Genomic DNA, 22,583 nt, shown 5'->3' on the forward strand with positions numbered 1-22,583 from the left:
CTACGGAAGCTGCCGATACAGAGGAAGCTTTTTGGAGATTCGTGGTTGGCAAGAAGCTTTCTTGCTGCACTTGAAATTCTAAAAAGGAGCAAAAAAACAAGGTAGATACTTTATCAAACTCATTATCCTAGCCTCTCTATTCTTGGCCATCCGATAAAAGGGAAGCACAGAACTAATATGTTCGTCCGACTGCAACCAGCAATCCAAATCCAGCCTTATCATAATCCAACACTACCTTCTGAGAGCGCGTCCCAGCGCCACTCCTCTCCATCATGGCCTCGTCGCCCGCGACGCCGCAAGGGTCGTTGCGCCAGCGCAATGTCCCCGGCGCAAACAAGAAGAACGAGGAGAAGAGCTCCCAGCCTATGGACCTCAATGATATAAAGAAGGCTGCAAAGGGTCAGCCCGTTGGTCCCGAGCGCGACCACCAGGCTGCCTTCACCATCATGACCGTCTTGGCATTCATCACCCGTTTCTGGGGCATCAGCCATCCTAATGAAGTCGTGTTTGACGAGGTTCACTTTGGAAAGGTACGGCTCTATCCATTGGCAGTCATTGGCCATTTTCAAGAGAAGGAGCTATGAGAATTTGCTGCTAACATATTTATCAACCCCCGCTCTCTAGTTTGCCTCGTACTACCTCCAAAAGACGTACTTTTTCGATGTCCATCCTCCATTCGGCAAGCTCCTCTTCGCATTTATGGGATGGCTTGTGGGCTACGACGGCCATTTCCACTTCGACAACATTGGTGATTCGTACATCGTCAACAAGGTCCCTTATGTCGCCTTCCGCTCGCTGCCGGCCTTGCTTGGGGCCTTGACCGTATCCGTCGTCTATCTGATCATGTGGGAGTCCGGTTACAGTGTGCCGGCATGCATCCTTGCCGCTGGTTTGGTTCTGTTTGACAATGCCCACATTGGCCAGACCCGCCTTATCCTTCTCGACGCCACCTTGGTCTTTGCCTTTGCCTGCAGCTTGCTCTGCTACATCAAGTTCTACAAGATGCGCCACGAGCCATTTTCCAGGAAGTGGTGGAAGTGGCTTATCCTGACCGGCTTTGCGCTTTCATGTGATATCTCCACCAAGTACGTTGGTGTTTTTGCCTTCATCAGCATCGGCTCGGCCGTCGTCATCGACCTGTGGGACCTTTTGGACGTCAAGCGCAAGGACGGTGGGCTCAGCCTGCCTACATGGACCAAGCACTTTGCTGCCCGCGCATTTGGTCTCATCATAATGCCCTTCATCTTTTATCTCTTCTGGTTCCAGGTTCACTTTGCCGTGCTCACGAGGTCGGGCCCTGGTGACGACTTTATGACGCCCGAGTTCCAGGAGACCCTGAGTGATAACGTTATGCTGGCCAACGCCGTCACCATCAACTACTACGACACCATCACACTGAGGCACAAGGAGACCAAGACGTACCTTCACAGCCACCCGGACAGGTACCCTCTCCGCTACGACGATGGCCGTGTTTCTAGCCAGGGTCAGCAGGTGACTGGCTACCCATTCAACGACACCAACAACTACTGGCAGATCCTACCCATGAACGATGACAAGCAGGAGGGTCGTGTTGTGAGGCACCAGGACCTCGTCCGTCTCCGCCATCTCGGAACCGACACCATTCTTCTTTCCCACGATGTCGCCTCCCCCTACTACCCCACCAACCAGGAGTTCACCACATGCTCAATCGCGGATGCATATGGTGCCAGATCCAAGGACACGTTGTTTGAGGTCAGATTTGAGAATGGAAAGCCTGGTCAGGAGTTCAAGAGCGTCGCCTCGCACTTTAAGCTCATCCACAACCCAAGCAAAGTAGCCATGTGGACACACACCACTCCGCTGCCCGAGTGGGGTCACAAGCAACAGGAGATCAACGGCAACAAGCAAGTCACCGTCAGCTCCAACGTGTGGTTCGTCGAGGATATCCCGTCACTTGAGCCTGACCACCCCCGTCGCGCAAAGGTTGAGAAGAAGATCAGGCATATGCCCTTCCTCCAGAAATGGTTCGAACTGCAGCGCTCCATGTTCTGGCACAACAGCCGCCTCACCAGCAGCCACCCTTACGCCTCGCTGCCCTACCAGTGGCCATTCTTGCTTCGTGGTGTCAGCTTCTGGACGCAGAACGACACACGCCAGCAAATATACTTTCTGGGCAACCCGATAGGATGGTGGTTGGCCAGCAGCTTGCTCGCCGTGTATATTGGCATCATTGCTGCGGACCAGTTCTCGCTCCGCCGTGGTGTGGATGCGCTTGATCATCGTGAGTTATTTTCTTTTGAGAAGATACGAGTTTTTTTTTTTTTTTAATCAAGTTGCAGCTTATGTGCTAACTGACCATGTGATGCAGGCTCGCGCTCTCGTCTGTACAACTCAACCGGTTTCTTCTTCTTGTCATGGGCGACACACTACGTCCCATTCTATGTCATGGGTCGTCAGCTTTTCCTTCACCATTACCTCCCCTCGCACCTTGCGTCCTGCCTGGTGACGGGCGCGCTGATCGAATTCATCTGCAACTCTGACCCGATGGATGGCGACGACGTCCCCCCTCGCAGCGGTAAGAAGGCTGTTGCCGTCAAGCCCAAGCGCCACATCACGGCGGGCGAGAGGTTTGCGGGCAAGAGCTTGACGGTCACGTGGGCCGTCTGCATGGGTATTCTCGCCATGGTCATCGCCGGCTGGTACTTCTTCCTGCCGCTCACGTACGGATACCCTGGCCTGTCTGTCGACCAGGTCCTCAGGCGCAAGTGGCTCGGCTACGACTTGCACTTTGCTAAATAGATGGGCAATGGAGAGGGACGTATGATACGATCAAGGTCTCTTTTTAATTCGATCTTTTTTGTTTGGGCGATTTTGAGGACAATGGTTTGTTGATGTTTGTACGATGAAGTAGAGATTTACCCGAGGAAGACAACGCTTGCTTTTATAAAAGGGGCTCAGTGTATTGAAGACAAAAACAAAAATTGGGGATTTGAGGCAAGACCTTCCTACAAAGCTGCCACCTACTGTCCTGGTTTCAATAGCATGAGAACTGGTAGGAATGTGTTTACGATGTCTGGATCGAGATGTAGTTAATGCTGAAGCGGAACAAAGGGCAAGAAACCAAAGAAACAACTTACAATGAGCGACGAGCTAAAACGATTCAAACCCTTTCAAATAGGTCAGCCAGAGGAGTCAACCCCCTATCTACCTGTACCAGTATTCCGAAAAGACACATACTAGACTCTATTGTCTGATTCACGCAACCACGACAACCTCGCGCAGCTTAGACCTCCCGGGCCGGGTCCAGCTCAGCACGTCGTCAACGAGCTCCTCTCGCCCGGGTGCTGCGAAAGACGACGATGCGCAGCCGACGTTGTCGTGCACGCGGTACAGCGCCGCGGGTCCCGTCACGCGCGGCGAACCCCTCTGCCACGCCTTGGAGAGCGCCGCGAGCCGCCTCTTCTGGTCGCGCCGCCTCTCCAGCGGGAACAGGTCCTGATCTGCGCCGCTGCCGGCCACGACGACGACTTCCCAGCGCTGCCGCCGGTGCTTGTTGGCCGCGTTGCGCGCGTGCAACCTCGCCCAGGCCTGCCGCGTCTCGGGACAGCACGGAGCCTCCCTGCCGCCGTCGGTGTGCTCTGCACTGCGACTTTGGACGTGGTGTTCGTTGTCGTCCCAGACGCCGCCGACTATCTCGGCCCATGGCATGCTGTTGAACAGGTCCGCGTCGGCGGCGCGGAGGCGCGAGACCGCCGCGCGGAGTTTCGGACGCCCCAGCACATGCTCGACGACGTCCTGCGGCGCGAGGCGCGCCGGGAGCGAGAGGTACGCTGCCAGGTGCTGGGCGGCGGTCGAAGGCACGATGGCGTCGAGTTGGCCCGGCGGCGTCGCGATGCTGGATGGTGCTGTTGGGACCGAGCGGGGAGGAGGAGGAGGAGGGAGCGGCTTGGACAGTCGCGGGGGTTTGTGGCCCCGGGGAGGACCGCCCTGGGAAAGGAAATAGCTCTCGACCTCGTCGTCGTCATCTTCCGGCGCGGGGAGCAGCATATCACACAGGCTCATCCCATCCACCACCGCGGCGCAGAAGCCGCCATCCCCGGCCCACTGGAAAGAGGGTATCCTGGGGACGCGCGCGGCAGGGACGGCAGCGGCATGACAGTGGCGGTCCGCGCCTCGCAGGCCGAAGCGGACGAGGCTTGCGAGCGACGGCCAGCTCCTCCTGTCGGCCAGCAGGCGCGACTCGGCCTCGTCCCTGCGCAGCCGCAGCTGGGCCTCGGCGCGCCGCCGCGTCGACAGGCTGCGGCTCAGCATCCACACGCGCGTCTCGGAGAAGCCCTGCGGAGTGCGGGCTTTGCTGCGGAGGGTGGTGTGGCAGCTGTCGCGGGGACCGTCTCGCACTGCCGCTCGGGCTCGGGCGAGCTTCTGGCCCTCTTGCGAAGATGGTGACGGGGAGGGCCTGGGTTTGGTGTTGCTGGGATCTCTCTCTGTTGCTGCTTTTTGCTGCTCTTGTTGCTGATGGGGTTGATCCTGCGTCGAGTTTGGCCAGAGGTTACGAAGCGCTCTGAGAGTGGAACTCATGATTCTGCTCGTGGCTGCTTTGAGGGTGTGGCTGACTGAAAATGTAATAGAGAGCGCGAGGGTTTTTCACTAACCGGGCCTCGCTACAAGTACAGATAAGAAAAACCTACTTGCTCTGTTGCCCTGTTGTTCAAGTGACTTTGATGATACGTATGGACTCATCGGTAGTTCGTGAGACGGATTCAAGCGCGGTCTAAAGTCACTTTTAAAATGGGATCGCAAGGGGCCATGGGGTTGAATCTCCTTTGTTTGTCGTCAGCAAAAGGCATTATGAGGCCTTTAGGGAATATAGCTTCCCTTGGTGGTATAGTGGCTATCGTCCATATTGTGGAGTGTAGTATAAGTCCTTGTTCCGAAAGTCTAGACCCTGAAGTTGCATTATTCTCTGGGCCTCTGCTGTTGTTCTCGTTCCCATGAGCGCGGATACAAAGAGGCAAGAGAAGGACAATGCTGTCGGCATTGTAACAAAGAAGAGTAGGGATTGTTTCTTTGTTTGCTTTATACCTTTACAAGGGGTCTTGCACCCAACATTCTGGCCCGGTCTCTGTACACATCTTTGTTTAGTCTAAAAGAACAACAACAACAACCTCTTTGCTCTTTAGGAATTTATTTACCATGGCTACGTCCCCGGTTTCCAAAGCATGTCGCCAAGTTCTTTACTTTCCGTACATCTATATCCCCGTCCATTTCCCTGCTGGACTGCACCATCCCGTGACGCACGCAACATACATATATTCATACACACATCAACTCCCCATTACAAAAAACGAAAAAAAAAAAAAAAGCAAATGTGCATCAAATCACTCTCCACCGACCGGGTCCAGCGCTGCGCAGCCTGGGAAGCCGAGGCGCGCCGCGCGGAGCGCAGCTGCTTCCTGTGCCGCCGCAGGCGCAAGGTCTGCGACGTGCAGGTCGTCGTGCCCATGGACCGGCGCGCCCAGGAGACCAGCGACAGGCGTGTGGTCCAGCACGCCCACGACCTGCTGAACGGCGGCCCCGGCAAGGCCAAGCAGCAAAAAGCCCGCTGGAAGGTCCAGGACCGACAGCGACCGCAATGTCCCGCGGCGCCACCGACGAGGCCAGCCCGGCCGCCGCCGGCCCTGCAACCGGGCCACGTCGCCATGCAGCAGCAGCAACAGCAGCAGCAGCAGCCAAGGCCGATGAATGGCTACTACTACAACAACAGTAGCAGTAGCAGGACCAGTGGGCGCCCGGTCGGACAGCAGCGCATCGCGATTCCCATGTCCAAGTACTCGACGCTGGCCAACGCCAGGCCGTCGCCCATGCCACAGGTGCCGCCGCCGCCGCCGCCGCCGACCGCGCCTGTGGGACATAGGCCGACGAGGGAAAGGCGGGCTACACAGCACCCGGTGGCGGCCGCGCGCAATGTGTCTCCGATCGAGCAGTCTGATCTCAGGACATTCACGCCGTCGCCGGTAAGTCCCGTAGCCATGGTCAAGGTGAGATATGGCAAGTCCTACTTTGATATTGACTAGTGTCAATTTGCCTCGATTGTTTCCTCATATCGCTTTTTTTAATTTTTTTTTATTCTTTCTTTCACTAAAGCCCATCATCGGCACATTGACGGCAGAGTCTCGAAAAGGGTCCTGCTCCCAAGCCAAGTGTAGTATTCTGTTCCTATGCCTGATAACATCTCCAGCTGCTATCTGCCGCGAGCGACCAGCACAGCTCAGGCACCAATTTTGCCCACCTGTCCCTACCTGTAAAAACAACCAGATTCAAACTTTTCAGTCTGACTTGGGAACCACCCTAAGCTCACTCATGTTCCTGTATTGTTCTTGAGCCGTTAGCAAAACGAGGTTCTCCGCGCTGTAGACTCGACAGAAAATCAATAACAAAAAGATCAAGAATAAATCCCCATCAGAAACCCGAGTTCAAAGCACAACCATCCCCACACCCTCCGCCCCAACCACCTCCCGACAGCCCCGCGAACATATGACGATGCAACGCGTTTGGTGTGAGCCGGGTCGGGAGAGCCGAGACGAAGGTTGCCGAAGGAGGATCCGGAGAAAGGCCGCTGAGAAGAACCCAAACGTCCAAGTCCCCTTTTTCCCCGGAGACAGTCTCAGACGGCTCTTCCTATTACTGAGATATATTGGGTTGGACCCTTTAGAGGTCCGGATCATCATGGTATTGGGGACTTATTTCTTTTCAAATAGTAAATAAAATGGGCAAGGATGGGGCAGCGAGAGGGTAGACAGAGTTATGCGAACCATGCTTTGTGGTGCTTGGTTCTCAAGACAAAGGACAACAAGACGAGAATTGAAAAACGGGCGAAAGGCAGCAGGCAGATACCTGGGCAAGTGACTCCCTCCCAATCGATATGGTGCAGCGATAGATTGAACTGAAAAGGCAATAAGAATATTCAAAAGCAAACTCACATTGAGCAATCGCGAATGTCACTAGGCAACACCTTCTATACTGGATGGCGTCGCGCGAGACCCAGCCAGGTTGTGGTGAGTAAAGCTGAAAGAATCTTCAGGTCGGCAAAATTTTGGAGGCGCGCTGGCTTTTGGTGGGAATCAAATGTGGGCCGCGCTGCTGTTTTTCTCCACAACCAGGCTGAAATTTCAACTTCAGCCACCCACATCTATCGTAGAAGCCACTCTCTGCGCAATAAATTATCTTACCAGCACATCTCCAAGGCCCAATCTTCTTTTCAATCATGTTGTCAGTCGAACGGAGAGCAAAGTGAGGCTTGACTAACGGACAATAGGATTGTATTGCCTGTAATGATAGCTATCTAAACGTTAAACTGATTCCTTTAGCTTCGGCGTGCCGATGAGCAATGTCTGTGCCATCAACCAAAGCCATTCCATGTTTTCCCTTGTTATTTCTTCCCAAAGTTCCTCCCAATACGAAAATCCCTTTTGATTTCCGCGATGTCCAATCCTCAAAGTAAAAAAAAAAAAAAGAAGAAAGAAAAATAAAGAGCAAGTGAGGATAAAGAGAAGAAGCGCAATCTAGTAATGCTGAGAAATGCGTAAAGATCATCTTCGCGTCGTAGGTCATCTTGATCAGCCGAAAACAAAAATCAGGGCCCACAATGACATCGTGTGTCACCATGTCCACATAAAGAAACCAAAGATGCCGTTTCTGTCATCATGTCGCTCGCAAGGAAAAAGTAAATAAGTGCTCCCAGATAACGAGAGTGAAAATCTTGGGCAATTGAATTGAATCACGTGTCAAAAGAGACATAAAAAAAACAAACAATAATCAATAAATAATACAGGCTTATTGCTCCCGCTCCATCATAAATCAAGTAGTTCCATGGCCTCAGTTTTGAGAGAAGCCCAATCCCTGGTACTGGTTCATGCGCCAGTCATTAGGCAACAGTTCCTGAGACGTGGGCTGCGAGTATCCAGCGGCGACGCTAGGGATCTCGCCAAAGAGAGGCGTCGGCGAATTCTGCTTGACCCCGTTGGCGGGGAAGAGGCAGAAGTCTGCGCCCATCTGCGCGTTGTTTTGGAAATCGTCAAAGCTCTCATCGTAGTCGGCAAGCGTGCTAGGTGTAAAAAGCATAGCGTTTCCCTGGCCAGCCGGCGAGAAGTGGACCGGCGCAGCCTTGGTAGTCTCAAACTCGGCGTTGGTGACAAACGCAAGGAATTGCGCAGCGTCCTTTTCGCTAAAAGGGTTCTGCATCTGGACCTGAGCGTTGGCGTTGTAGATGTCGTCATAGACGGTGAAGTCACTGCTGGGGTCTTGGTACGGAGACTCGAAGGGAGAGCCGCCGCTGACGTTTGAGTGTGAGGAGGGGGTTGCATGGTCGGATACAGCTGATGGAGAATAGTCAAGAGACAACTCCTGTGGAAATTGGATCTGGAACTGATCCTGAGCCACATATGTGGGAAACTCAATGTTGTTGTTGTACGCCGGCATGGTGTACTCCATTGGTGGGGTGGCCAGCCCGGCAAAAACACCGTTGTCGCTGGGAGGAGTGGGCATGTTTGTGAGCTGAGGAGTGGCGTGTGTGACACTGCCTGAAGGGTTGCTGTCAATCTTCTTGCCGCCGTTGGCCTTGGTGCGAACGTAGGTCCAGCCGTGGGCCTTCTCCATGTGTTGCTTGCAGTTCGACTCCCGTTTTGACTTGTATGGGCAAGGCTTGTACAAGCACTCATACATGGGCGGAGCCGCCGAGTGCTTGTCATTGTGGTGCCTGTCCATCTCTTTCTCAGTCGGCCATCCATATTCGTGGTATTTGCACGTGGTGACGGGGCATTTCCACGGACGCGAGTGCGTCTTTTCATGCTTGGTCAAATCGCAGGGCCTCTTGAACTCCTTGCCACACCCAGGCTCACGGCACATCTTGGGCGCGTACTCCTCTGGAGGAGCGTTCTTCTTGCGGCGAGCCATGGAACGCATGATCTCATCGTCATCGGCAAGCTGCTGGCTGGCTGAGCGCTTGAATCGGATGGGGCTGGTAGTTTCCTCTTCCAACTCGACAGGCTCGCCAGTGGCCAGTGAGATGGCCTTGCCACCGCTGATCCGAACGAGCTCAGCTGGGCGCCCGTTGACGGCAATGCCACCGTGGAGCTTTACCTCGTCCTTAATGTTGACTTCCGAGGCGCCTGCCTTCTTTTGATCAGAAAGCTGCTGAGCGTACTGCTTGATCTGATCGACAAGGTCGATGAAGTAGCCGCTGCTGTAGGGGACGTCCTTGGGGCGGCGCTGCTCTGTCTCACTAAGGTAGACAACCGTGGCCTGGATGCATTGAACAGTGGAAAGGCAGAAGTCAAGGTAGAGCTTTGGAGCTTTCGTGACTCCCTTCATGGCATTATTAGTATCCCCACCGCCTTCTGGGAGATTCGTCGGATAACTTACCTGTGCCGTCAAAAGCAGAGTCTTTTCGACATCCCTCAAGCAAACAATTTGCTTTGACTGAATCTTGCGCGGACATTCCAGGAGGACAGGGTGGAACTCCTTGAAAGAAGAATCCGCAAGGAGGGGCTTCAATGTGTGCTCAAACACACGGTTTGTTGCGCGAGCACTGAGGCTGGGAAGGTTCTTTGAGGTGGAGGAAGCGGCCGACCGTGTCACAGCAGAGCCTTTAACTCCGGTCTTTGCCGAAGTGGAATCAGCATTTGGTGTGCTCTTCTGCTTCGTCGACAGGATCGAAGAACCCAGTCCACTGTCAGATTCGTGGTGGTGGGATTGCCCAGGGCGACGGACGGGCCGAGGCCGCAGAACGCGACGTTCGACATCCATGTCTTTTCCGATCAGAGTAGGGTCCAGCAGACCCCTTGGAAGAGGGTAGCTGTTGTCGCGGAAAGCCTTGTTGGGGCTAGGAGAGTCCAATGACATGCCAGCAAGGGTCTTTTCGATATCGCCGAGAGTCAAAGCAACACGGCGACGATGCGCGTCGACGACATCATCGAGGTCGGTATGCGATCGAATATGTAATGAAGGCGGCGTGAATGAAGATGAAGACTCAGGTGTTGCTGGGCTGGTGGGTGAGAAGGTGGCCCCTTTGGTGAGAACAGCCAAAGTGGTCTTAAGAGGTAGGACAGAATCAGGACGAGTCATCGGGGTCCTTCGAGGGTTCGACATCTTGGCGTCCTAGACTTGCGGGGAGAGTCCCCAGCTACTTCCACAACGTTTTGATGGAAGACGAAAGGCTAAGGTGGACTGTTAGCGCCCATCCAGAGGAATGCAGTACAGTTCGCAGAGATAGGGCTGAAGCGGGGATATGTGAGTCACAACCACGCAAGCGCGGACGCATCACATCCCCATGGATTCGAATGACGACAGGTGACGACGCGGGATTGGCCGGCGCCCGGCTTGTTTAGGAACCGGCGTGGGATAGGAACGATTGAAAGGGAAAATGGGTAATTCCATGAACCAATCCTCGTGGATAGCTTTCAAGAGCTAATCCCAGGACGAGAGTGAGAAGTGAAACAAAGCAGTAAACATACCAGTTGGCCGATTTTCAAAGCAGGCACTTGAAGCCAGAACACGGAGGTAACGCGGTTTGATGGCAGAGAAAGGCTGAGCGTCGCAATCCAATAGTATAAAGGACTTCAGCAAGAGAAAAGCCTGATAAAGGCGGCAGTAGACGGTGAGGAAAACAATGGAAGGGGATGGGGTTCCGAGCACTCCGGATCCCAGGCGGCCCGCAGGTTATGAGACGAATGACAGGAACAATTGGCGTATTCAGAGGCAAGTAAGCCCCCTATTCGTGGTGGCACAGGACGCTGAGACAGACAAAGAAAAAAAAAAACGAACAAACCCAATGTGATGACGAAGCAGCGGTCGATGATTGCAAAAACAAATGGAAGGAAAGAGGAGAAAACTCAGAAACGTCAGGCCGAGGGATGTTTGAGATGATGAGTGAGATGAATTGGCTGCAGGGAGACAGCTTCCGTCTTCTCATTTCGAGGGGAGCCATGTCCTGCCCACATTATTCTCGCGCTGTTGCCTAAAAGCTGCTCCACCTTTTGAGCAGCTCGTCCAATTGTGGTTAGAGGGAATTAAGCCCACAGCCCCAGCGTTGCAACCGCCCAGGGTCTGTCTGAAAGTCACTTTGTTTGTAATCACATAGCACTTTACCGCTATTGAGCCGCAACAAAGTACATTTGCGCGCACTGCGGTGGGCTTGGGTTCTACTCCGCCTCCCCCCTCTCAGACCACAGGTTTCTGGTTTATCCTGAAGTCGTGATTTGACGCCGGGACACCTTTAAACATTATTTTCAACAGATCCTACAAGGCCTAGTTCTGTGCGATTTTGCTAGATGCTCAATGATTCAGGATGAAGGATCGAGCAAACTCTTTCTCAATTTAAAATACTACGTGTTCGGCAGTACGGGAGTGCCATTTTATCCTTGTAACGTACAGACTCTAGGTACGTGATAAATAAGGTAAGACAACTGAACCTCTGGCAAATCGAGTCTTCGCACGACACCATCGATTGCAGTCGCGTCGTCGTGGCCTTCCTTACTTCTTACTTCACGAATTACTGTATAGCGTGTAATCTCCCTAGGTATCGCTTTACAAACTTGCAGAAAGCCTTTTTGGACGGCACATAGAATTACCAATTCTAAAAATGAAGTATCAAAGGTTTTAGGTAGCAATTTAAGACAAGTAAACAAGCGACACACAGCCAGTCCTGGGCGTCCTGGGCTGCCATCAGACCCACCTATCCCCAACATTGATTCTTAGCGAATACACCCCTGGAAGAAGATTTACGGAGTACAGCACTTTGTAGATCTGGATAAGAGTGTACTGGATCAGTGATTTACAAATCCTTCCATCAACAACTATTCAAAGTAATATGCCATTCCAGGGAATGGATGGGCGATTGATAATAACGTATATGTACGAATGAGGGCTCCACCGATGGGAAGAGTGGACAAAAAAAGGCTATTCCTCCCAACCCAATTCCTGTCCTTGCTCACCGTTCGCGTCCAGTGTTGTGATTGCTTCATTTGCCGCCAATTGTTTGGTTGGGGTGGTAAGGCTGAGCCTACTCGGCCACAAGAACTGGCCGGGGGGAGATCCACTCGCTTAATTAAAAATGGTGCTGTTGTATTCATATCCACCAATCCCCAGAGACTGGACGGAGCAAGCCTAGATTATACGAATTCCAGACCGTCCGTTCCGTTGGGTGGTGGAATCGAGAGCCAGAGAATCGTGAAGCCTGCTAAAACAAAAATTCTGTGACTGCCAATTTCACCCGCCGCTTCCGTCTGGGTCGAACTCGAAATTCAACCGAGAGATACAAAAGCATTGGCATTGCGTGTCTTAGACAAAGCGACAAATCGGGATATCTGGAACAAAGAGCTTGGAGAAAAGAGAAAAACCTTCCTATCCCACCTTGCCGACCAGTCACAACGAAGTCTGAACCGGACCTAGACCTAGTGCTACTTGAAGTCGTTCGCCATGCCAATCAGAAGGAAATGCAACAACCATACTCTGACTAGGTCTGGCAGCCTGTCGGCTCCCAATTTCCACACCAAGTTGATTGTGGCCACCGTGGTTGTTCTTTCATGCGATTCATATTTTGACTGAGCGATACAAAAAAAAAGACAGCGATAAAAAAAAGATATATATATATATATAAGTAAAAAAACTAAAGAGAGCCACAATGGCAGCCGCATACAAAAGCTCAATCGTTATGATATCGTGTATGTCTACCTGAGGTACCTAAACCAATGCCCGGTGGGGTCGACATGCCAGGTTGGGAATTTGGCTGCCTGTTTGCCTCTAAGCTAATTGTTAGGTTCTCGCTTAATCAGGGTAAGGTAGGTCCACATAGTAAGAGAGGCAGGGTAGCCAAGTAAGCTTCAGTAATACCCATGACGACATGTCAGGCGGGACGGCCCTGAGCGCTGCTACTGAGCGCTGTGGGCCCGTTTCAAACATCAAGTGGCATTACAGTGTTTGAGGAGTTTCCAGACGTATAGTCCAGCTTTTTATTGGATTGTTATACGATAACCACAAAAACTCCCACTCAGTCGCTTTCACTGTCTTCAATAACTCGCCGGCGGACAGTACGTTTTGCCGGCCCTGCCTGAACGTTGTCTTCGTCGTCATTGTCATCGTCATCATTGTCACTACTGAGAAACACCGCTCTGCTTTTCTTGGCAGGTTTACGCACCCTCGTCTCCAGTTGTTTTTTTCCCACCAAAACTCCAATGTCGGGCATATCTTCGTCGTCATCTGTCTGTTGAGTACCCGGCAGAGATGCCGGGACGAAGAACGGCTCGATTGCCGCTGGCGCTGCCGAGCCAGATTGTGAGGCCACGCCTGAGGACCGGTGTACTTGGCGACCTGGCAGGGGTCCCGACGATGAGGATTTAGCCAGAGTGCCGCTCCTATAGTCGTCATCTTCGTCTGATGTAAAGCCTGCCATATCCTTCGGGAAATTGTCGTTGACTTCCCCATCGGATATGAAATCTGCGAGTGAACCCAAAGATTCTTCGTCCTCAGAGTCCCGAGTGATGGCATCGGCTTCTGATTCGGAAGCATATTCATCCACCACAGATTGTCGTTTTGATCTTGAATCTGCAGCGGCGCTCGTTCTCCTTTGGCGGGCTGGCGGTGCATCATCCTCTGATTCGGAGGCATATTCGTCCACGACCGACTGTCGTTTCGATCTTGGCGCCGCGGCAGCGTCTGCTTTTCTTTTGCGACCTGGCAGCGGCGGGCTGGCCGCGAATGATGGTGAAAGGGAGCGTTTGCGGCCCGATGATACGACAGTGACATCATCGCCAGATTCTTCTGCGAACGGAGGCACGGGTATGTCCAAATATCTACTCGTGTCGGTGTGTCCATGTGGTTTTGTATGCCTGGTCTCGATCCCCTGTGAATTTGACAGTTTTTTAAACAGCCTGACGCACCGTTTGGTATACGAGCCATGCTTGATATGGACTGTAGGCCGAAGCACACGCTGTAGATCTGGATGGGCGGTCAAGCTCGGCATGCTGATTTCTTCGGTGGCTTGGTGAAAGAATGGCAAGTCCCTATACTTTTTGTTCAACTCTGCCAACTCTTTTGCGCTGAGTAAGACACGCTCAAGAGGAGGTATCGGGGAGATCTCATCGGTCTCCTTAGGTTCAACCTTTTTAGGTGACTTGGTTGGTTGAGCTTTGGATGTTGAAATGCCAAGCATGGACGCTACGCTGTTGAACCCTGTCTCAACGCCATCTGGCATGTTGAACTTTTTCTTGCTTGCCTTCTTGCCGCGCGTACTGCGGGCTTTGGGTTCCGGTAACGAAGTGTCTTGCGTGTTCTCGATAGGAATCTCCACCATGCGCTTGTCAACCTCGGGCTTAACGTCTCGAGGAACGATTCTAGAGGATAGATCGTGTCTAAAGTTGAACCTGCTACCCTCACAAATGAGCTTTTGCATCTTTTCGTAGTTATCCTGCGCCTTGGCATAGTTTTCCTCCTCTTTCCCCTTCATGAGAAGGAGCGTAATCTTTCCAGCCCTCTTCCTTCCTGTTCGTCCCATGCGCTGCAGCATACGGATGGGAGACGAGGAGGCATCATAACAAATGATGAGGTCGACTTGGCCAATGTCGAGACCCTCTTCACCAATCGATGTGGCGACCAGGACGTTGAAAGTGCCATCTCTGAACTTGGCAATCGTCTCGATCTGCTGTTTTTGTTTCATCCCTTCACTTTTCTTTGAGTCTGCCTGACCAACGAAAAGTGAGGCGCTGATCATAGGCTTGTGCACGTTGAGGACACGCGTGATCTCTTCCGCGCTGTCTCGATATTCGCTAAAGACAATAACGCGAGTGCTTGACCCTTCGCCAGCATCCATGAAATGGTTGAGGAGGTTGTCACAGAGGTGTGTCAACTTTGGGTGACCAGCGAACCCGTCAATTTTGAGCCACTTGGATGCAAGATCCATCATTTCCTGGAAGCTCGGCTCGCCAATCAGTTGACGCTTATATTTGGAGCCTTTCTGTCCCTTGTCTTCTGTTTCAGCTCTGAATGCAACCAGGTTATCGTAGAATGGCCGGATGCCATGGTAGTTGAGCAGCTTAATGGCGTGAGCGAGACTTTGCAAGATAGTGAAGATGGCCATGAGCATCATCTTCAGTCCTTGGTTGGCAAACCTGCCGGGACCTTTCATCCAGTCTTGTCGAGCTTTGAGAAGACCGAATGTTGTAATCGACATAGGATCTCGCCCAATATATATGTTCTGCTGGCTTATCTTGGAATGCAAAGGCTTCAAGGCTTGAGAAAAGAGCTCACTGATGCGAAGCATCTCATCCGACGGTTCCAAGACGATGCGATCTATTTCACGGGAGTGGACATAATTTCGTATGTCGATCGACTCCTCGGTTCTGATCTCAACGTGTGAAACGCCTAGATTGTCAATCACGTCTTGAACACCCTCGACGGTAGATCCTGGCGTGGCTGTGAGAGCAAGCACGCGGAAGCTCTTGGAGAACCGACGGATGAACTCGATGACCTTGACATAAGCATAGTCTCCAGTGGCGCGGTGCGCTTCGTCCACGACGAGCAGGACGATCCTTTTGGGGTCAGCATAGCCCTTTGAGAGGTCATTCATTAATGTCTGCGGCGTCATGAAGAAGAGTCGCTTGCCCTCCCACTCAGCCTCACGAAGTACCGGCTTGGTTTCTCCCGTAAGAAGAGTGCTCTGCGAGCGAGGAATGCCAGCAATGTTTAAGCAAGCTTCGACTTGCTGAGATGCCAGAGGCTTTGTAGGAGCGACGAAGACCATCTGCGCATTTCTGGTCCAACGGAAGAAGTTAAGTATAACAGTTGCTGCAATGAAAGTCTTTCCAAGACCAGTGGGCAGGGCCACAAGTGTGTTGTTGAAAAGACCATTTTTTACGATGCTGAATTGGTAGTCACGGATGGGGCCCAGGTTGGTAGGATAGACCCATGTTTTTAGGGCCTCGGGATCAAGTTCATGATGTGTTGGCACTTCTGGGGGCAAGTCTGCGCGAAAGACTCTAGCATTGCGCGGCTGTGTCCCCAAAGGCTCGGGGGCTTGGTTCGCGATGCGCCCTAACAGGGTGGTCTGTTGAAAGTTTCGCACTTGGTTGCGTACAGGCTGAGTAGGCCTTTCCCGTTCCCTCTCAGGTGAGTAGTCGAAGGCATCTGAATCAAGATCCTCCAATTCCAGCTCTGTCGCATTATGGGACTATCATGTAGGTTAGCATCAATGCATGACAAGCTTTGCACGTGCAGCTGATGTATGCAGAGAATCAAGTTTTCCTTACTATCGCGTTAGAAATAACCCTTTTTTGCTGCTGCTGACGAGCATGCGATCCAATTGTAGCTGGTTTTTCGAGAGCCATCAACACCTCATCGGCGACATCGTCGTCGAAAGAATCGTAATCAGAACCCATGTTAAGGATTGTAGGCAAGTCTGATTCCCCCGGAGCAGAGTCATGTTTGAATTAATTCGAAAATCATTGAGATCATTATTGGGATTGTAAAGCAATGCACCCCTGATGAGACATCATGCGTGAAGTATGACTGGACATTTAACTTTTCTTAGCCACTGAATCCAGATAAGGTAGTGTTGTTGATGATGGTGGTGGCCTGCATTGCAACAACCAAAACGCGCTTGTCGGTCTAATCGCGAATTAGTAAAACGCCAGGTCACGTGCGGCGGCTCCTGCTTGGCAGCATTTTGGTGGTTACTGCCTAGCGAAAATGAGTCAGCCAAGGCTTGTTGCGCGCAAAGTGGGGTTAGAAATCTTACATAAACACATCATGCTGCCGAAACCATGCCTTGACATTTTTGCCGGAGCGCGCCTAGACCCGTCGTCATTTGTCTTTCAAGCTTGAGGTCGTGGTTCCTGCATGCAGCCGAGTGGAAACCCAACCTTTCGTTTCTCCTTCAACCTGCTGTTGTGGCATCCTTTTTTTTTTCTATTTAATCGCGCTCGGTCAAGACATCTTTCTCTGTTCTGTCTTTGAACTGAGTCGCTCACCACAAGCGAACACTGGCCGTTTGCAGATCTCCTGGACAAAGAGCTTCCGGGAGAAATCTTGCACAAGAAGCGCACCAGCCCACCAACTCTCCTTGTTTGCGCGAGCGCATCCCTCAGTTGCGCACATCATCCGACCTTCTTTTCGACCTAGCCATTCATCTTTTCGCTCGCTGTATCATCGAACCTCGATTGGCCAACCTGAGCACACCTACACTCTACACAACACAACACAACACAACACTTTCCCCACAATCGTTCGACCATGGCTCCTCCGACAGGACCAGCGCGAACCACCCGCAGCTCCACCAGAGGCGGTGCCGGTGCACGTCGTGGTGGTGGTGCGGGCAGGGTTGACCGCGACGGCGACCTCGTCATGGATGCGTCGATAAAATCAACCAAGTCAGGCGGAGGCATCGGCAAGAGGTCCGCAAATAATGACAAGAACGCTTCATCAGCAAAACGCGGACGTCCCGGCCTGCGTAGCGGACCCCCAGGCCGGTCGGCAATAGTGGCTGCGCAGGACAAGATCTTGCGACACATCAACTCGAATGGTTCAGAAGTTAGCACACGCCCCAGGCGATCACACAACACAATAATTCTTCGGGTCGAAGGCCTCAAGCAGAGCAAGGCCTCCAGCAACCAAGACCAAGGCTTACGGAATATTCTTGATTTTCTGGAGCGCAAGGCTCAAAATATGTGTAAAAGGACGGTAACTGTCAAAAAGGTATGTCAAAAAATAACAAGATCGGGACCATGTCGGGTAATCTTTGCCTTCGGCCTCACCACTGGGAAAGACCACCACGTAGACAATGTGAAGTTGGCCGGGGTTAGATCCTCGGGGGCAGATGGTGTACGGACTCTTGGTTGTTACTTATGGACCCTGTATTCATTTGATAATAGCCACGTTGATCAGAATCATAACATGGTATTGCATACTAACTTACCGACCTCAGTCTCATCTTGATAAGAACCTCGTTCTCCATGTCCTCGCTAGTAAGGAGGACGCGGAAGAGATAGTGAAACTCAACGGCTGGATGTTTGCTGGCACCACTCTTGCTATCACCGAGAGCGATCATGGATGGCCCGGTGACTCGAAGACACATAGTGCATCGCAACCGTCGGCGGAAGCCTCAGAATTAAAGGAGAAGTTCAAAGCCATTCTGAGCAGGCGTTATGATATTGAACGGAAGCTGTTAGATCTGTCAGGCCTGGGCCAGGACCCCGTTCTCTCAGAGATGGCAGCATTCGCCGACAAGGAACGTGCCGAGAAGACATTCATGGCTCTGATGACCATATGCGACGAAGTTTTCTCGGGTGCTGAACAGAAGCGCGAGGCCATACATAGTGTTTCACTCGCCAACAACTCGATCGATCACGTTAGCCGAGTATTTACCCTAGCCACTACCTTTCCGGACCTGAAGCACCTAGACTGCAGCGGAAACCTCTTCAAGGACAGCAGGTCTCTATCCAGGTGGAGACACTACTTCAAAGGCCTCGAGACCCTACTGCTTACAGGCAACCCGATCGAGACGAACGAGCCCAGCTACAAGGAGGAAATAATGAAGTGGTTTCCAAAGCTTCAGCTCCTCAGTGACACCACGGTCCGAACTCCGGAGCAGATTGCAGCCGAGGAGGCCGCTAAAGCTGCCATGCAACCTATACCAATTCCTCAAGGCGGGGCCGACTTTCGTGATGCCGGCAGTATTGGAGAACAATTCCTCCTCCAGTTCCTGCCCATGTTCGATACAGACAGAGCAGGCCTTGCTGCCATGTTCTATGACGAAAAAACCAGTTTCTCGCTCTCGGTGGTTAACCAGGCACCGCGAGACGTCGACACTCCAGTCCCATCGTGGCAACCATACTTAAAATACTCGCGCAACCTGGTCAAAATTACCCACCCCGGACCGCGCATTCAACGCCTTCTGAAGGGGCGCCAGCTGATCCAGGAGCTGTGGAAGAATCTACCAGCCACCAAACACCCGGATCTTGTCAGCAGCACTAGCAAATACCTCGTCGACTGTCACCCACTTCCCGCGCTTGCTGACCCCAGCAGTCAAAGCCCGCAGGGGGTCGATGGCCTCATCATCAACATACATGGTGAATTTGAGGAGAAGGATCCCAATAGCGACAACATTGGTCAACGAAGCTTCTCCAGAACATTTGTCCTTGGCCCTGGTGCACCTGGCGGCCCGCAGGTTCGTGTGGTGAGCGACATGCTCTCTCTACGTGCATACAACCCCATTCCGCCACCCCAGGGAGCACCAACAAGCAATGTTCCCCCTGAGAACCCTGAACTACAGAAGCAACAGCTTGTGGCTGAGCTTTCTCGGCGCACAAACATGACACCCGAGTATTCAGAAATGTGCTTGACCCAGGTCAATTGGGACCTGGAAGCTGCGATGATAAAGTTTCGGGAAACAACGGTAAGCAATCCTCCCATTCATGGCTGCTTCGAAATGTGTGATAAGCAACTAACGCCAGTGTTTCAACAGCTCGGGCCCGAAGCTTTTATCAACGGCGTGCCAGCTGTCCAGGCCTGAAGCCGTGCCCATTCAAAGAAGGATCATGAGGTGAATCAGTCACCCGTCTCATGATTGTGATGCTGGAATTTGGAGAGCAGGGATAGATGTGATACGGTGATTTTTTTTATTGTTATGTTTTATTATCCAAGGAAAATAAGGAACCGGAGTATACCCAAGAGCGAACTTTGTATGGCTGGATGCATCTCCATGGGAAACGGCGGTTGAAGCCCCTAGCGTTTGGACCTGAGCGACGATGAGTGGTGGACATGGATTCTTTTCTTCTTCGCTTTTTCTTATTTCATTCTACGGGATTCTTGATTTGTTAAAGCATTGTCAGGGGGGGCATGGCGTTGTCGGCGCTTGCACTAAGGCGGCAAAAAGGGGAGGGGCTTATTTTCCCTCCGAAATCAAATACCAAGAACAGGTGGTTCTTCCACTGTCTCTGGCTTAAACTGGTTGGGCTTTGTTTATTTTATCTCTACGGCTGGGAGGAGAGTTGGATGGGAATGAATAAACAAGCGTTCGTACCTTCTACCCATTCCCCAACCCGACGAGGACCTTGAGAATGGCCTACCGTAACTATGCCGTTGATTTTTAAAAATAAAGATCACCATTGTGATGGATCATGGCAAAGTGATCAAAGAAAGGAAACAAACTGATACCATGCCGCTTTTAGCAATACTTTGGGCTGCATCCTTTGGCCATGCCCACCTTTTTTCTTTGTCTTGAATTATATATATACAATTAGGTACACTTGGACGGATAAAACCGCAAACAACTTGGGAAAATGGAAGAATCATGTATACCAATGTTGACCCAGGATTGATTGATCAATGTGACGGACGGTATGCATTACAGCCACCTGGTTCGTGTGATGAGGAATGATTGGACACGAAGGCCTTTTCTTGAGCTAGCTAGCAAAACACGATCGATAGGCGACGGGCGATCAACAAATGCAAGAACGTCATCTCCCGTCGATTAGCGCGCGCGTTTGTCTGGAGAAATTAGTAACAAAAATAAAGTAAAAATAAAAATAAAAAAGTGAACAAAAATACATGAAATAAAAATACGGCTCAGCAAAAAGCCTGCGAAAGCGATCTGAAATAGTGCAATGCTAAACAGGGTAGAACCTTGGGAAGCGCCCGTGTGATAATGCGAGTATAAACAACAACAAAAAAAAAAAAAAAAAAAAAAACTTTTTTCTCTTTCTTTCTCTGGTATTTTCAGTCACGCTCGACATGTGCATTGGCCGTCGATGATTTTGCAATTCGTAACCAATTATATATTTGGCCAGCATATGAATGATTTCCATCACTGCCACACCTATCTTTGTATGTACCTTTTGTTATTTTTATCGGTATGGTTGGTTCATGGGATTTACGTACGTGGGGTCGCATTTCAACCTCTGCCTGCTTGGGACTGCCAGGAATAGGCTGGATAGAAACCTCAGCCTCGGGCAGAGCGAAAGCTGCGCCGGCAATGCCAGTAGTCACTAGGGTAGTTTTGTTGACTTGCATAGTCTATACTAAAAGTAAACAAACGGATAGCATTGGGCAAAGCTGGACATGAGGAATCAAACAAATAAGAAAGGCCATGTAAAATTTGTATACCGGATTGATTATCAAAGAATAATCATCCTGCACGTTTGAAACGAGGAACTTGGCATTCGGTAGATCTATCAAGATACTTCAATTTGTATGTAGACATACACATCACTTTCTTGCTGCGTACAGCCCCTACCTAGGTATATCCCTTACTCAACGTTTCAATCTCTGACAATAACTAGGTATATCATTCAATGCATACAAATCCCACTTCGTACCATGACAGAAGCGACTTGCAACCTCTTGCAACATGACAAAATCTGGCAGGACTGTCGAGCCGCCGAACTCAAACCCGTCCACGCGCATCGAGTAAGTAGTCACAAACCTAGCAGATGGGAAGCGTTTCCACCCACAATCCGATATGGCACCAAAGCAGAACCCAAAGGTGCGATTCAAATCGCATGGGGGATATTGGCGAGCATGTCCTTGCTAGACTGTACTAAAAAGGATACTTACTACGTAGAAGTCGCGAGAAACGGAGGAATTTTATTGACACCTGAAAACGGCCACTGCCAACCCCACATCCAGTGCGCGGGTTGCATGATATCCAATGGACGATCGGGATGCGTGCTGCAGGCAAGCGCTTGCGACTTGTCACGAGGGTCGGGCTGTCGAAGGATGGTCGGGGGATGGATGTATAGGAGGGCGGGAAGGGCGGATTGGTCTGATGGTTAAACTTTGCAAGATTGAGTCTTAAAATATGATTGCCGGATTATGATTGACGGCTAGAATATCAAAAGTATCCATATCAAATGTCTTTCAAAATCTCGGCCAGTCGGCCCCTCCCAGTTTCAGACGTTGAATATCTGGGAAAAGTTGCGAAATTATGATGAGCAAGGCGATTCAAACCAGGGGTGTCAACTGTGCCTATCACCGTTTTTTTTTTTTTTTTTTTTTTTTTTTTTTTTTTTTTGTAGGGTTAAGACAAAAGATTGGAGAGGCAGATCATAAAATTGTCCACTGGTCAACCCGTGATACTGTAGATAGAAATTGCAAGGAAGCTTGTAAATATGCCTTGACATGGATATAGTCACGTGTCAAACATGGGAGAAATATCAAGCAAAAGAAAAGTAGAGGACGGATCAAACATAAGATCTTCAGGGAAAGTCGTATGTGGCGCGGAATTCAGCTGTTGTACGGCTTGAAATCTGACAGATCCGGCGTTCTTCAATGCGTTTCTTCTTCTTTTGTTTGCTCCCGCTAGCCCAGTGGCTCAAGCGGCACACCAATGAAGAAAAGGAGAAGTAGAAGTTGACGAAAAAAAAAGAACAACTATCTGATGCCCAAACTAAATAGCGCTTGTGTAGTCGACGTCTTTCGGATACGACACGAGCTTTCGCGTGTAGGGAAAAGAAGTTTTGCGCGTCCCCCGGATTTCTATGTGGGTGCTCCAGCAACACCATCTCTACTGTGAGTAAGGCGATTAAGCTGACAGGCTGCAGGGTCGTGGGTCGTGCTTT

General features: G+C 51.3%; 6 protein-coding genes across 6 annotated transcripts; 3 read left to right on the top strand and 3 right to left on the bottom strand.

Moving 5' to 3' along the window:
* Positions 1 to 272: 272 nt before the first annotated feature.
* On the top strand, positions 273 to 2,778 carry PpBr36_00213 (uncharacterized protein; the record flags this gene model as incomplete). Its single annotated transcript, XM_029887406.1, has 3 exons — positions 273 to 530; positions 625 to 2,260; positions 2,348 to 2,778. The coding sequence occupies 3 exons, from the start codon at positions 273 to 275 to the stop codon at positions 2,776 to 2,778; spliced, it is 2,325 nt and encodes a 774-aa protein (XP_029752299.1).
* A 456-nt stretch (positions 2,779 to 3,234) lies between these two features.
* Positions 3,235 to 4,557, bottom strand: PpBr36_00214 (uncharacterized protein; the record flags this gene model as incomplete). The annotated part of the gene is made up of 1 exon (XM_029887407.1): positions 3,235 to 4,557. The coding sequence occupies one exon, from the start codon at positions 4,555 to 4,557 to the stop codon at positions 3,235 to 3,237; it is 1,323 nt and encodes a 440-aa protein (XP_029752298.1).
* A 788-nt stretch (positions 4,558 to 5,345) lies between these two features.
* PpBr36_00215 (uncharacterized protein) lies at positions 5,346 to 6,053 on the top strand (the record flags this gene model as incomplete). Its single annotated transcript, XM_029887408.1, has 1 exon — positions 5,346 to 6,053. The coding sequence occupies one exon, from the start codon at positions 5,346 to 5,348 to the stop codon at positions 6,051 to 6,053; it is 708 nt and encodes a 235-aa protein (XP_029752297.1).
* A 1,801-nt stretch (positions 6,054 to 7,854) lies between these two features.
* PpBr36_00216 (uncharacterized protein) lies at positions 7,855 to 10,125 on the bottom strand (the record flags this gene model as incomplete). The annotated part of the gene is made up of 1 exon (XM_029887409.1): positions 7,855 to 10,125. The coding sequence occupies one exon, from the start codon at positions 10,123 to 10,125 to the stop codon at positions 7,855 to 7,857; it is 2,271 nt and encodes a 756-aa protein (XP_029752296.1).
* A 2,899-nt stretch (positions 10,126 to 13,024) lies between these two features.
* PpBr36_00217 (uncharacterized protein) lies at positions 13,025 to 16,406 on the bottom strand (the record flags this gene model as incomplete). Its single annotated transcript, XM_029887410.1, has 2 exons — positions 13,025 to 16,198; positions 16,278 to 16,406. 2 exons carry the CDS (start codon positions 16,404 to 16,406, stop codon positions 13,025 to 13,027), a joined length of 3,303 nt encoding a protein of 1,100 aa, XP_029752295.1.
* Positions 16,407 to 17,259: 853 nt separating this feature from the next.
* On the top strand, positions 17,260 to 19,537 carry PpBr36_00218 (uncharacterized protein; the record flags this gene model as incomplete). The annotated part of the gene is made up of 3 exons (XM_029887411.1): positions 17,260 to 17,721; positions 17,951 to 19,420; positions 19,490 to 19,537. The coding sequence occupies 3 exons, from the start codon at positions 17,260 to 17,262 to the stop codon at positions 19,535 to 19,537; spliced, it is 1,980 nt and encodes a 659-aa protein (XP_029752306.1).
* Between the last annotated feature and the right edge of the window lie 3,046 nt (positions 19,538 to 22,583).

Source organism: Pyricularia pennisetigena, chromosome 2 (assembly GCF_004337985.1).
Source record: "Pyricularia pennisetigena strain Br36 chromosome 2, whole genome shotgun sequence".
Taxonomy (NCBI): domain Eukaryota; kingdom Fungi; phylum Ascomycota; class Sordariomycetes; order Magnaporthales; family Pyriculariaceae; genus Pyricularia; species Pyricularia pennisetigena.